The sequence below is a fragment of the Alnus glutinosa genome, chromosome 4 (assembly GCF_958979055.1).
Source record: "Alnus glutinosa chromosome 4, dhAlnGlut1.1, whole genome shotgun sequence".
Classification (NCBI taxonomy): domain Eukaryota; kingdom Viridiplantae; phylum Streptophyta; class Magnoliopsida; order Fagales; family Betulaceae; genus Alnus; species Alnus glutinosa.
This window is the reverse complement of record NC_084889.1, coordinates 16881847-16896478: the sequence shown is the minus strand read 5'-3', so window position 1 is coordinate 16896478 and position 14632 is coordinate 16881847. Positions and strand designations below refer to the sequence as shown.

At 39.5% G+C, this 14632-nt stretch overlaps 2 protein-coding genes across 2 annotated transcripts in view; one reads left to right on the top strand and one right to left on the bottom strand.

Moving 5' to 3' along the window:
• LOC133866809 (protein FORGETTER 1) overlaps positions 1 to 12036 on the top strand; it is a 50327-nt gene extending 38291 nt beyond the window's left edge. The window contains exons 28-32 of the mRNA XM_062303458.1: positions 7677 to 7730; positions 7815 to 7917; positions 8658 to 8786; positions 11187 to 11298; positions 11612 to 12036. Coding sequence (XP_062159442.1) covers positions 7677 to 7730; positions 7815 to 7917; positions 8658 to 8786; positions 11187 to 11298; positions 11612 to 11643 — 430 coding nt within the window. The 3' untranslated portion in view covers positions 11644 to 12036. The remainder of the gene's footprint in view (positions 1 to 7676; positions 7731 to 7814; positions 7918 to 8657; positions 8787 to 11186; positions 11299 to 11611) is intronic.
• On the bottom strand, positions 12018 to 14116 carry LOC133866811 (metacaspase-5-like). Its single transcript, XM_062303459.1, has 2 exons — positions 13647 to 14116; positions 12018 to 13111 (listed from the first exon to the last, which is right to left on the bottom strand). Exons 1-2 carry the CDS (start codon positions 13990 to 13992, stop codon positions 12204 to 12206), a joined length of 1254 nt encoding a protein of 417 aa, XP_062159443.1. The 5' UTR covers positions 13993 to 14116; the 3' UTR covers positions 12018 to 12203.
• Positions 14117 to 14632: the final 516 nt, after the last annotated feature.

Genomic DNA, 14632 nt, shown 5'->3' with positions numbered 1-14632 from the left:
ATCTCCCCATCATCATTACCTCTTAAGCCAATATCATCAACATACACAATCAAAGATGTTATCTTTCTTTGAGTGGAATGCTTAATGGATAGCGTATGATCAGCTTGACTCTGCTTGTTATTGAATCTTTGCATAGCCTAGGAAAACCGCTCGAACCATGCTCTTGGAGATTGTTTTAGACCATACAAAGCCTTATTTAGTTTGCATACTTTTCCCATTGAGAATGAATCTTCCAGTGTAGGACGAATTTCCATGCATACTTCTTCTAGATCTCCGTGAAGAAATGCATTTTTTACATCGAATTGATGGAGAGGCCAATCCAAATTTTCAGCTATAGAAAGTAGAACTCTAATTAAGTTCATCTTTGCAACTGGAGCAAATGTCTCCTCGTAGTAAATCCCGTAGGTTTGTGTAAAACCTTTTGCAATAAGTCTGGCCTTGTATCGTTCCATAGAACCATTGGCCTTATGTTTAATCGTGAACACCCACTTGCATCCAACCTCCTTCTTCCCCATTAGGCAATTTAACAAGATCCCAAGTCATGTTTTGGTGAAGAGCTTTCATCTCTTCTTGCATCGCTGTCCATTACTTTGGATCACTAAGTGCCTCTTGTAGATTTCTAGGGATAGACACAAATGACAATTTGGACACAAAGGAGCGATATGATGGTGAAAGATGTTGATAGGAAACAAAATTAGAGATAGGATGGTGTGTGCATGACCAGACTCCTTTGCGTTGTGCAATGGTTAGACTCATATGATCAACAACAGGTATTACATAATTCATATCAAAAATAGTAGTAGTGTTACCAGAGTCAGGATCAGATGTTTGGCATATAGCATCGGGAATGGTCTTATTTTCTGGCGTCTGGAGTAAACTCTCAACTCTTCCACAAGCGGCGCAAATGACTTATTAGTAGGTTCAATACAAGACTCATTAGTAAGTTGTTTCTCCTGCTCAGGCATAAGAGTAAGAACAGGTAACAAAGTAAAAAATCCTCTTCAATGTGACTCTCCCCTTGAAGAGGAGTTTGGGATGGAGAGAAGTAGGATTGTGTTTCAAAGAAAGTGACATCCATTGAGACAGTGTTTTCTCGATTGGGGCTGATAACATTTGTACCCCTTATGAGTAGGAGAATAGCCCACAAAGACACATTTGAGGGCTTGAGGGTTTAACTTACCCCGAGCAGGACCATGAATATGGACTAAGCAAACACAACAAAAGATCTTCGGAGAGACACCTTTTGAAGTAGAGAAATATGTAGACAACACCACAAGTGGTGTTTTAAACTCTTAAGACCTGAGAAGGCATTCTATTAATGAGATAAGTAGTAGTGAGTAAGGCGTCTTCCCAATAAGATTTGTTAACATGCATCTCAAGCATTAGGGGACGAGTTACCTCTAAAAGAGGTTGATTTTTCCGTTCAGCAACACCATTTTGTTGCGGAGTATTGACACAAGTGTTTTGGTGTATAATGCCTTGCTCACGAAAATAAAGCCCGAGATGACTGGACATATACTCACTTCCATTGTGAGAATTGACAATTTTGATATTGATATTAATTTAGGTCTGCACCATTTTGTAAAACATCTGAAACACAGAGGGCACATCTCTTTTTTCTTTTAACAATTAAACCCACGTGGTTCGAGAAAAGTCATCAATAAAAGAGAAACCACCGATAACTAGATAAAGAAACCACCCGTGAAGGGCCCCACACATCAGTATGAACAAGAACAAAAGGCTCATTAGTTTTATTGATACTAGGAGAAAAGACAAACGATGGTGTTTAGAAAGTTTACAAGTTTCACACTGAAACTTAGAAATGTTTTTATGCATAGATAAAGAAGGAAACATGCAGTGGAAATTTAAAAATGTAGGGTGCCCTAATTGCTGATGCCAGAGCTAGATTTTAGCTGCAGAGTCATCCTCCTGAACTGTATGATAAACCTGTATCAGCCAACCTTGCGTGCTGGGCTGAGAGTCCAGGTATTACAAGCCATCCTTCAAGCTACCACTGCCAATCATCCACCCCATGACTAGGTCCTAAAACAAGCAATAATGTGTGTAAAAAATGACTCGACAATTCAACTCGAGGGTAATACGGAAATGGACAATCATGTACATGAAGAACATAGGACAAGATCATAGAGGGCCCGAGAGAAATAAACCCTTTACCCAATAGTGGTGACAAAGAGCCATCAACTATTCTAACTTTTTCTTTGCTTGAACAAGGGTTATATGATAGAAATAAAGGACACATATAGTCGTGATCAGAGGCACCAAAGTCAATGAACCAAGGATAATCAGAGTGAGTAGCAGATGCATTTAGAGCAATAGCTAAATTCCTTGTATGAGCAAAGGAGGAGGATGCAGTAGCAGGTGTGTCTAATCGAGAAATAAGTCGATGGAGTGTTTCTACCTTGTCTTTGCTCAGGCCTCCTGTATCAGTAGAAGGGGAATGAGTATCTGGTGTGGGTACGTCCATCTCGACTATGGAAGCATGATTGGCCTGAGGCCTGGTTCTTGCATTTGTGCGACCCCCATGACCTCGGTGAGGCTGTATATTAAGTCTTCAGCAAGTCTTCTGAGTATGCCGTGACTGATTACAGTGGTCGCAAAAATAGTTTGTCCTTGTCATCGGAAGTCGTATCTGCTACTTTGCCCCCATCCGGACCTCGAAAATCACCGTTCGAAGTGCGTGAAGTGGCACTTACTAGGGCAGATTGAGTATGAACCCGCACAAGATCATAGTCAGAATTCAATCCACCTTAGAATTTATAAATGCGTTCCTCTTCAATCATATTCTTAATTTTAAGAGCATCGGTTGCACACTTGGTTTGTAAGTTCTGATAATGGTCTAAGTCTTGCCACAAACTACGAAGTTTATGAAAACAAGTGGCTTCTAATGAGTTACCTTGGGTTAGTCCATGTATCCAGCGCTTCAAGTCATATTTTAGTGCAACGTTCCCCATTTTGGAATAAATCTGAGCAGCTGCGTCCCAAACCTCTTTTCTTGTATGAAGAAACAAGTATCCCTGACTGATCTTCAGTTGCATTGAATGCAATAACCATGACATAATGGTAGAATTTTTTGCTTCCCATTTGTCATATGTCGGGTCATATGGCTTTGGTTTTTGAATTTTTCCATTCAAGTATTCCATTTTTCCTTTGCTCTTAATATACATAAGAGCAGATTGTGACCAAAAAAGATAGTTGAGTCCATCCACTTTGACTGTGGTGATTTGGAGGGTTGGATTTTCACAGTGGGAGGTCACCTGACTCTCTACTCATTTCTTCTGATTTGTTTCTAACATTTTCAAATTAGACATCCAATCCAGTAAATTGCTCCAAGACATAGAATGTGGGCCCAAGGAAAATTACAAATAAAAGAGGAGAATATACTAAAATTCAACCATAAAAAATACTGATTATTCTGCAATGAGCATCTGCCATTTTTCTTTTTCTTTTTCTTTTTTTTGTTTGGTTAACTACAGGTCATTTAGGGCTTACCTGTCATTTGGCACACTGTTGAACGGCATGTCGTTTTCTCTAGGTTTGAATTGCATGTTGTTTTCTTTAGGGCTGAACGACAGACCAGTGCCACCCTTCTGAACGACATGTTCTCCACCAATCATGGAGCGATGTGTCGTTTAGTTGCGCATAATGAAATCGCCTTTGTTGTTGCTAGAGGTTCATGGGCCGCCGCCCACGTACTCCGATAGGCCTCAAAACCTCCAAATTAGACCATAAACTGCCGAACAAACCAGGGAAGACCATCTTATTCACAATCAATGCATCGAGCACACTGATTAGTGTGCTCACCAAATTGCCACCGTTCATCGGAGCAACTGTCCAGAGAACATTGGTGATACCTTCTGTGGGCCGTGTGACCTATATGATGATGAGCAACATCTAGTTGGACAATTACAAAGACGTGGATACACCAGTCGCATGACCATAGGCAAAAAAAGAAAAAAGAAAAAAGACAAAAGAAAAAAAAGGGAACCCTAACTATTCTTCACTTAGCCCATCCCATAAGAAATCACGTTGGAGGTTCTCAATACAGTTTGCAACACTCGTAGGGAGAGGCAAGAGGGACGTGAAGTACGTAGGTATGTTGGATAGGGTGCTCTTGATAAGATTAATCCTACCACCTTTAGACAAATATAATCTTTTTCAACTAGCCTACTAACGATCTATCTTCTCAAGAACACCGTCCCATATATGCTTGGCCTTATAGGACGCCCCCAATGGGAGGCCAAGATACTTTAGGGGAAGGGACATAACCCCACAACCTAGAATCCCAGCCAGCCCAGTCACATTATCAACATTTCCCACCAAAACCAATTCCGACTTGGCTAAGTTTGTCTTCAGACCTGACACAGCTTCAAAATATAAGAATAAGCTTCGTAAATTGTGAAGATGATTTGGGTCGGCCCCACATAAAAGCAATGAATCATCAGCAAATAGAATATGAGAGATATCAACCCCTGTCCCCACAGAGAAGTTAGACAACAAACCTCTATTCATTGCAACTGTAAGCATTCTAGCTTTCATCATTATGACAAACAGCAAAGGAGATAGAGGGTCCCCTTGCCTCAAGCCCCAAGAGCTTCCTAAGAAACCTGTGGGAGAGCTGTTCACCAAAATCGAGAAACGCACCAAGGAAATACAATGAGCAATCCAAGAGCACTACTTCCCCCCAAACCCGCACCTTCTCAGCATGTACAATAAGAAATCCCAATTAATATAATCATAAGCTTTTTCTAAATTCGTTTTACAGATAACCCCTAGTTCTGTAGATCTCAATCTGTTATCAAGGCAGTCATTGACAATAAGAATAGGATATAGCATTTGCCTACCTCAGACGAATGCATTTTGTGACTTAGAAATAAGCTTCTCGAACACCATCTTAAGCCTGTTCGCGAGAATCTTGGCAATAATCTTGTAAATGCTACCCACTAGACTGATCGGGCAAAATTCCTTGGGGTCAACAGCCCCTGGAATCTTCGGAAAGAGAGTAACGAACGTAGCATTAAGGCTTCTCTCAAACTTACTACTTGCATGGAATCACAAAAGACCTTCATGATGTTCTCTTTCAAAACAATCGAACAAGCTTGGAAGAACGCTATAAACTAACAATCAGGGACTAGTGCCATGTCACCATTCATTGTTTTTACAACCGCCCATACCTCCTTTTCCTCAAAGTCTCTCTTTAGCCAATTAGCCTCGGCCTCATCAATAGAATCAAAGGAAAGCCCATCAACCACAGGCATCCAGCTAGACTGCTCCATAAACAACTTATAAAAACGAACAATGTGCTTGTTGATCTCTGATCGGTTGGTAGAAATTGTGCCATCAATCAACGAAGAGTCAATGGTGTTCCTTCTTCTGTTGGAATTAACCGTTGTTTGAAAATTCATGCACTTATCACCTTGCTTGAGCCACAAGATCCTATATTTTTGCCTCCAACTCACTTCCTCCATGAGAGTGGATCTTTCTAATTCACTAACAATTTCTGCCTTCTTCATAGTCTCCTCAACACCTAAAGCCCTTCCTTCTTTAATTATACTAAATAAACATTGCTCCTCCAAAACGAGCTTCTTCTTTCTTTCTACATTGCGAATAACCTCCTCATTCCATCTCTTTAACTCAACTTTCAAAGCCTTGAGCTTGCTAGCCAAAATGAAGCTAGGAGAGCCTTGGAAAAGATAGGAGTCCCACCATTGTTTCACCTTGTCCACAAAACCCTTAGAATTTAGCTATATATTTTCAAATTTTAAGGGCCTGCTACCTCTATGAAAGTCACCACAGTCAAGGAGGATTGGAAAATGATTTGAGCAAAGTTTAGGAAGCCTCCTTTGTGATACGCCAGGAAAATGGGCTTCTGACTCTAGAGAGACCAGGAATTTATCAATTCTGGACCAAGAGGGAGATTCCCAATTATATGACCTGGTGAAAGTTCCACCCACAAGAGTGAGGTCCATCAAGCCTTGCTAAGAAATGAAGTCAGAAAACTCCACCATAGCTGGGCATACGCAAGCTTTGCCCGATCTCTCTCTAGGGAATCTGGTAACGTTGAAATCACTCCCAATGCACCAAGGCAAATTCCACCAGCTGAGTAACCCATCCAACTCATCCCAAAGGCCTTCTATCCCTATCGGAATTAGGGCCGTAGACGCCCGCAAACGCCTAAATGAAATGACCCTCAACGTTTCTAAAGGTGACAGCCAAGGAGAAGTGTCCCACACACTTGTTTATCTTCTCCACTACCCTCCTATCCCCCATAATCAAAACACCACCTGAGGCCCCTTTTGAATCCAAACAACACCAATCCACATGATGGCAACCCCTTTTAAAGGGATAATTGAGCTTTATTGGGGAAGTGGATGTGGAGATTTGCTAAGGAGCAGGAGGCTTTATGGAGATCGGTGATTGAAGTCAAGTATGGGAGTTTGAGGGGTGGATGGTGTTCATCAACGGTTGTGGGGTCTTATGGTGTGAGTGTCTGGAAATAGATTCAAAGGGGGTGGGATAATTTTTATAAGTTTGTGGGCTTGGACGTGGGGGATTGGTATAATGTACGGTTTTGGCATGATCTTTGGTGTGGAGATAGGCCACTGAAGCTTTGTTATCCAATTTTGTTCAGTATTGCTCGTTTTAAAGACGCTTGGGTGGTAGATAATTTGTCTGTGTTAGATGGAGTTGCACTTTGAAATGTTGTCTTTATGCGCCTTGCACAAGATTGGGAGGTGGAGATGGTCCTTTCCTTATATGAACGTTTGTATTCTCATCAGATTCGGCATGGAGCGGTTGATAGGTTAGTGTGGAGTCTCTCTAAGAGGGGGCATTTTGAAGTGAAGTCATTCTATAAAGCCTTACTAGTCAAGAGGTTTTCTCTTTTCCATAGAAGAGTATTTGGCGTGTTAAAGCTCCGTCGCGGGTGTTGTTTTTTGTGTGGACAACAGCCTTAGGAAAGATCTTGACGCATGACAATATGCGTAGGCGTCATATAGTGGTGGTTGAGTGGTGCTGTATGTGCAAGAAGAGTGAGAAATCCATTAACCACCCCTTATCACTATGATGTTGCACGGGATATATGGAGTTTTTTTTATAGCTTGTTTGGGGTGGAGAAGGTTATACCGCGACGGGTGCTGGATTTGTTGAGTAGTTGGGGCAATTCGTTGGGTCGTGGTCAAGTTTAGGAAATTGGGAAGCAGGTTCCCTTATGTTTCATTTGGGTCTTTGGTGTGAGAGGAATGCTCGGCATTTTGAATATGTAGAAATGCCAGTGTTGGAGTTGTGTCGAAATGTGCTTAATACTTTATTTGTATAATTCCTGTATGGTAGGGTTGCACCCCTCTGCGCTTTTTAATGATATGACATTATTTATTAAAAAAAATGTATATCAAGTTAGTTACAGAATAAGAATATGTAGTTATCAAAAAAAAAAAATCAAACCCTTACCTTCTTATCTCTGTTTCTTATAATGTGGAATTAGATGCAAATGGACTAGTATAATCGCATTTTTTGAACGTTACTTGTAGAGATTCTGTGTTATGTATGTTCACCGACACAAATGCATGTACACATATGTACTTATATATAATTCAAATCAGTAAAACCATGTGCCTGACTCTTTTTTCTTTATTGTTTTCCTTTGAGTTGTGATTCAGTTCTGCATCTGGAATGTTTAAGATAGTCCGTCCAGCTGTTGGGGAGTCACTAAGGTATAAAAAAACGATTGTTACAAGATTCATTTAGCTTTGCACTTAATGTCTAGTTTTTAACCTCCTCATTTTTACCTTCTCCAGGGAAATGTCTCTGGCAGAGCTTAAAAACAAGTACCGTAAAATATCATCTTTAGAGAAGGCTCGTAGTGGTTGGGAAGATGAATATGAAGTATCATCTAAACAGGTAGAGATTGTTGATGAAGTTATTTATTTATTATTATTGTTATTATTATTTTTTTATTTTTTATTCATTTTTTATTTTTTTTTATGGTTGGAGTTATTTCTGTCTAGAATAAAATCTGATATTCTTAAATCACCAATTCTCCTAAAAACTTGAGCTCATAGGAAATGGTGAATTTTATCATTTAATTAAGGCAATGATAAAAGTTTCTCATTGTCATCCTTAAGTGCATAGCTCAATTCTTTGGAACAGCCACTTAATGGAAAGATGCTTAAGGTGGCTGTGTATGTGTGTATTTCTGTGTATGGGAATCCTGGAGTAAGATGTTTTATTCTTGTTAGTTGTTTTATTCGTTGCATTACCTGCTTGGCTTCTTGATCCTTTTCACAAAATTTTAAGATGCTTTTAGCATCAATAAAACTCAGTCCATCTGTGTTAGGGTTGGGGATTTCTTCTGTCTTTTGGGTTTTTTCGGGTGTTCCTCCTTTGTTTTCTGTTTTTCTTCTATTTTAGTGTCCTGGTATACTCTCTGTATACTTAGGGGCGCCTGGCGCCTTTTTAACGCTATTTCTTTGATTACCTGTCAAAAAAGAAAACTCAGTCCATCTATCCTGTGCTAACACTAGAATATGTACTGTAGATTCTAATCTTTAAACCTGATATGCTCAATTAAAGGTTGGTGTAAATACCTGTTGATTCTGTATTATTATTATTTTCCGTTGCTTACTATTCTTTACCTGCAGTGCATGCATGGCCCCAATTGTAAGCTTGGCAACTTCTGTACAGTTGGCAGAAGAATACAGGAAGTAAATGTATTGGGTGGGCTTATCCTTCCCGTGTGGGGCACTATTGAGAAGGCCCTTTCTAAGCAGGTAACCTGGCCTCACCTGTTGCTTAATTGATAGAGCCAAGTGATTTTGTAATTTGCAAAAGCACAAAGGTATAAGATGGATGCCTTGTTTTCCAATTTGCTATTTTCTTTGATCTTTTATTTTGGAATGTGAAATACCGTATTCAAGATTCTTGTTAGTTTTGTGTTTATTTACTGGACCCTTGGGTGTGTCAGTAGATATACAAACCAAAGGTGGGGAAAGAAGAAAAGAGACATTTTTAATGTTGGGCAAAGACAAGCAACATCTAGAGTTCTGGATTATATTCATGCAACAAGTGTTGTGCCGCTGACAATAGAATTTCAACCATCTCCTTGCTTTTGGAGGTCCTTTGCTTCAGTTGGCTAGTCAATCTTGATTTTTTTGAAAAAAATAAATTCAACGGATATTTTTAACATCCTTGTACTTACTCTTTCCAAGGATCACCCATTGGAACTGCTTCCTTGGACCTTTCATTTCTCCTAATTGCTCCTAGGGTTTCAAGTGAAGTAGCAGTAAATACAACAAACTGAATGCTAGCTACTTTTATTTTATGATTACTATTTTTTATTATCTCTTGCCTCGTCAAAGCTACAGCTTCCAACTGATCCTATCCAGAAATGGAAGTTGAAAATAAGGTGGTTATTTACCCCAATTGCTGAGTCATTAGCCAAGTTTTTGGAGGTGATCGAGTTTGTGGTGGACTAAAGGACTTGTAAATCTTTTAGGATAAAATTTGGTACAAAGTAAATTATCAAAGTTCAATTCTCAGCCTCCAAGCTATTTCTGACCATTGAAAAGGCACCAGTTGAGGCCTTCAAGAGTAGTGTTGGATAAATAGGATATTAATATTGTATTGCTTTTTGCTCCATCTATATGTTATCTAAGTTTGAGGTGGATAGACTAGGTTGATATCTTTTAGTATAAGAAAGGAGGGGGTTTTTTTGTTTATGGGTCTCTTGATTGCTAAGTGTTTTCTTTTTTCCATATATATATATTTTTAAATCCCACTTGCCAAGGTTTTTTATTCCTAGCACCGGGAATTTGGGGAGCTTGAGTTTCATCGAAAGATTGCTTTATGGCAATTTGTCCTGTTTTAGAGTAGTATGGGTCTTTTCCAAGGTTGATGAAGAGGTGTATTGAACTTTTGCTACGTGAACTGTGTCATTCTGCCCTGTCTAAAGCCGTACTCTCCATTAACTTCTTGGCCCTTCTTTGTCCTTTCACCTCTTCAACTTTAGGGTCCGTTTGGGATTGCGATTTCAAAAAGTGCGATTTAAAAATAGCGATTTTAAAATGTGCGATTTAAAAAAGTGATTTTTAAAAACACGGCAAAGTGTTTGGCAAAATTGCAGTTTGGCCTTTAAAATCGCAGGTTAGCCTTTTAAATTACGGCGTTTTCAAAAACGTACGCCATTGATTGCGATTTAAATAAGCACTTTTCTACGTTTTCAAATCGCAATTTTTTAAAAACCCAGTTTCCAAATGGTTCATTTTCTGCGATTTGGTTTAAAATCGCACTTTTTTTCTACGAAATCGCAATCCCAAACACACCCTTAATCTTCTGCACTCTTGCATCTTTATTTCTTCAACGTGGGCCTATCATCCTTTACATGACTTTTTGCATCCTTTTAAAGATTGCATATTTCTCATTTTAACATGCATCCATCTTACCGTAATCATATAGGTGGCGCACTTTCTTAACTTGCTATTAGTGATTTGCTGATAATACAATATAGCCTTATATACTGCTTGGGATTCATGCGAAGTTTGGATGAGTTCAAGTGCTCTTAGTATTTGCACCTTTTTGCAATATCTGGTGTCTTCCTTCTGTTCTCTCTCTCTCTCTCTCACACACACACACAATTTTTGTTTATTGTTTGTGCATTTTTGTTCCATTAGTTATTTTTTGTCAACAATAAGAAATTGATACCTAATGACACCCCAACCCTTAAAGTCTGTAGCCCTTTCTCTTCATTCCTGGGCATCAATAGCTTTCTCAGGTGTCTTTGAAAGGAAGAAATAGCAGAACTTTCAAGGGGAAGAGTTGGATGGTAGTTTAAGAAGAGAGGAATGTGCTTTAGTCTTTCTCCCCCCTCGCTCTCTTTCATTGCTTTGTATGCTTAGTACTGCCTTTTCTGACCACAATATCTTAGGGTCATGTTTAAATGCAAAGATGTTACAAAGAGTTCACTTTTGTGTGGACCAATTCACTAATTCCATTTTAGTTGTGCATCATTTCGGATGATCCACATATTTGATTTCTGTCATTTAGTGATGTTTATTTTGGCTTGCTGAAGACTGATTACTTTTTGCTTTTGGTCCTCCAATTTGGGGCCCACTCATGTATATCTTGTTCTATATAAGTAATTACTGATCAATGACAACTGAAATATTATGTAGGCCCGCCATAGCCACAAGCGGCTCCGTGTGGTGCGTATAGAAACTACTACAGATAATCGGCGAATAGTTGGGCTTCTTGTCCCCAATGCAGCAGTTGAATCTGTGCTTCAAGGTCTCTCTCTCTTTCATGGGTGCTTGCATGCACACAGACAAACTATATGTTTGGTTATTTTTTCCTTCTTGTTGAATTACTTGTACAGAGTTTTATTTACACAGCATGTTCATTTGTGTAATCTGGTGATTTAGGGATCGCAAAAATATCTGACACTATTGTTAATATATGCAATTACAATCCCGAAACTCAAACTTCAGAGATCTCATGAATGATATTCTTGGATTACATGCTTATTGGTTCTGATCTCAATTCATTTGGTGGAAGTTATTCATGGAGAAACTAATATAGTTGACTTTTACACTGGTTGCAGATCTAGCATGGGTACAAGATATCGACGATTGAGATGTGTGCAAGTTTTTTGCTCAAAATAGAGAGCTGTTTGTATCCGTTCTCTCTCCTGCCAAGATGCAACAGTTTTGAAGCGGGGAATATAGTTTATGTTTCAAGGAGCCCGTGCAGGCCTCACACTGAAGAAGAGAAGAGGGAGGAGTGAGGAAGAAATAGAAAAAGAGGATATCTCTGCACCATCTAACAGCATCGTGCAGTCTCATTCATTTTGATTTTTTTGATTCGGGCTTCAATTTTTTGCGACAATTTTGTATATTATCAACATTGTCACGAAAGGTGAAAGACAACAGTTTACTAGGCTGTAATGATAATAGTTCTGCTTGAACTAATTTGTATGAGTCAAAATACTATTTTATTCAAAGAACAAATTAAATTGAAATTCCTCTTTGTTTAAGATTTATTTACCAAATCCCAAAAGCAAAGCAGTACAATTTTGGACTCACACATCATCAAAAATCCCACACTGTTATTTATTCTCACTATATATATATATATATATATATATATATATATATATATATATATATATATATATATATAGAAGGGCTTCAAGATCAGCACACATAAGGAGCATCAACATGATGGTCACTGCAATAGAGGCCAGGTCGCTGAGTAAAGCCCTGGCTCTTCAGCATCTCTCTGGCCCTCAAAACAAGCTCCTGATTAGTTACTTGACCATCTGTCTCGGCGATGATAGTCTGAATTGCATTGCTGAGGGCTCCATAAGCTTCATCAGAATCGCCGCCGGGAGGACTAGCATCGGCAGATGTTTGGTTGGTCTGGCAGCCACTGATCAGGATTCCATTATCAGGAAGGGCACGCTTGGCTGATCCGGCATACACCTCTTGCTTGCTACCTACTTGCGTCTCCATGGCTGGTTTTGCATACCCGTCGTCATTCTCCAGCTTTTGTTTGAGGAAGTCTTGAGCCAGACTTCCAACCATCCCCAACAACCCACTGCCTCCTTCTCCACCTCCACCTTCACCATGTTGAAGTTTGTTAAACACAACCTTCATGAACTTCTTCACCTTGGGACTCGCATCTTCCCCGAAGGCGTCGAAAAGCGTTGGCCTCAGCTTCCCAACATCAATGTCATCCTTGCCGGTTTTCTGCTTGAGTATTTCAATGAGGGTTGAGAGAGGCAGAGATCTGCTCTTAACATACCCTTGCTCACCATATGCGATTTCAACATCTCTGTCAGCATCATCATCTTCTTCTTCCCGGTGACGACGGCGATGTGGGATGTGAATTCCACGAGACTCAATAGCATCTCCCACCGCCTGTTTCAAAAAGCTTTTGAATCCAAAACCGGAGGAGCCGGAGCTGTTTTCTTCACGCTTTGTACTCTCCCCAATCTGCTCCTTACTATCATCAATTAGGCCACCGCTATGACACGAATCGGATACAATGGTGATGCGGCAACCTTCTGGGACACCGTCCACAAACTCCCTGAAATCATCATCTGTTTACAACACATTATATCCCCACTGACTGTTAGCATGGCATCTTTTTTTTCTTCTTTCGATTCACTCATTGAAATAGCAATGATCTATTTATAATAAATCCTCCGAAATTCCAAAATGCAATGCATGGATTTGGATAAAGCAAAAAAAGGAAAAAAAAAGAAAAAAGAAGAAGAATACTTTTTTAGGGAAAATTTGCACCCAAGAAACAAAGAGAATGTTGAGGATCGAGCTCCATGTATTGCCATGAAGCTTTGGAAAGAAAAAGATCATCTTAACTCCATTAGTTTCTCGCGATATAAAGGAAAAAGTCAGGATCAGATCCAGAGATTCGAGAAATTCAAGAAAGATTCTTTCCACAGATCGCCCAAGAATATACCCTAGAAAGCAATGCTTTTTCTAGAATTATTCCACAAACAGACACACGGAGATCTGAAATCATATGCATGGCAATGCGCGCACCCAATAAAAATAACAACAAACACGAAGGGGGAAAAAAAAAGAAAAAAAAAAAAAAAGAGAAGGAGGAACAACCAGTGATGAGATTCATATCAGAGGGAACAATGCACTCATCATATCCAGTGTCGTCATCTTCACCGGTCTCGGCCGGGAGACGGGTGCCGTGGCCGCTGTAGTGCACAAAGAGAAAGTCCCCGGGCTCAGCCGATCGCACCAGATCCGCCAAAGCCCTGCGGATGTTCCTGCCCGTCGGCTGAGTGGAGGAGTCATCCGTGTCGATCAGCACCGTGATGTCGTCCTCCGAGAAGCCGAAGCGGTCGATAAGGCACCGGTAAGCCTTCCTCACATCGTTTATGCAACCCTTGAGCTCCGCCTTGGTTCCTGGGTAGTTGCACCCTATCAGCACCGCCTTCTTTGCCATAATATGATTTGATCGAAAGAATGACTCTCTTTCTTCTTCTTCTTCTTGTTTTTGTTGATGTTTGAAGACAAACACCTTCTGAATTCTGATCACGGTGACACCACACTTTTTTAACCCTTTGCTGATGTGCGTGCGCCGATCACTTTTTTTTTTTTTTTTTTTAAACAAAAAGAGTCAATCAATAATTGATTCACAATGCCACGTCAAAATAATAATAATTATATTAAATAAAATAAAAATAATGATATATAGTATAATAGTAATGTTTTGGGATTGAGGGCCTCGGGATCCAACTGCTGTTCAAACCATTTGATGGGTGGCTGGATACAGATATCGTTTTACTTTTTCAGTGAGTGGTGGGGTGCAAGTAATTAGCTGCGTGCGTGTCGGCAAAAGGAGATTTCTTCTTTTTTTTTTTTTTTTTTTTTTTTTTTTTTTTTTTAAAAAAAAGAATAAAGAAATGTCGCCTATAAAATACATTTTCAAAATGACCCAATATGTTGTAGATAAACTCTACCCAAACCCAAGTAAATTTTTTTTTTTTTTTTTTTTTTTTTTTTCAAAAGTAAGTAAAGAGGATTTATGGTCAAGAACAATAAATTAAGGTCGGACAACCCAACAAGAAGCACCAAAATAAGTA

Coding starts and splice junctions, on each gene's coding strand:
- LOC133866811 (XM_062303459.1), bottom strand. CDS start 13,992: ATGGCAAAGAAGGCGGTGCTGATAGGGTGCAACTACCCAGGAACCAAG. Junction 13,112..13,646: donor TGATATGAATCTCATCACTG/GTTGTTCCTCCT, acceptor TGTTGTAAACAG/ATGATGATTTCAGGGAGTTT.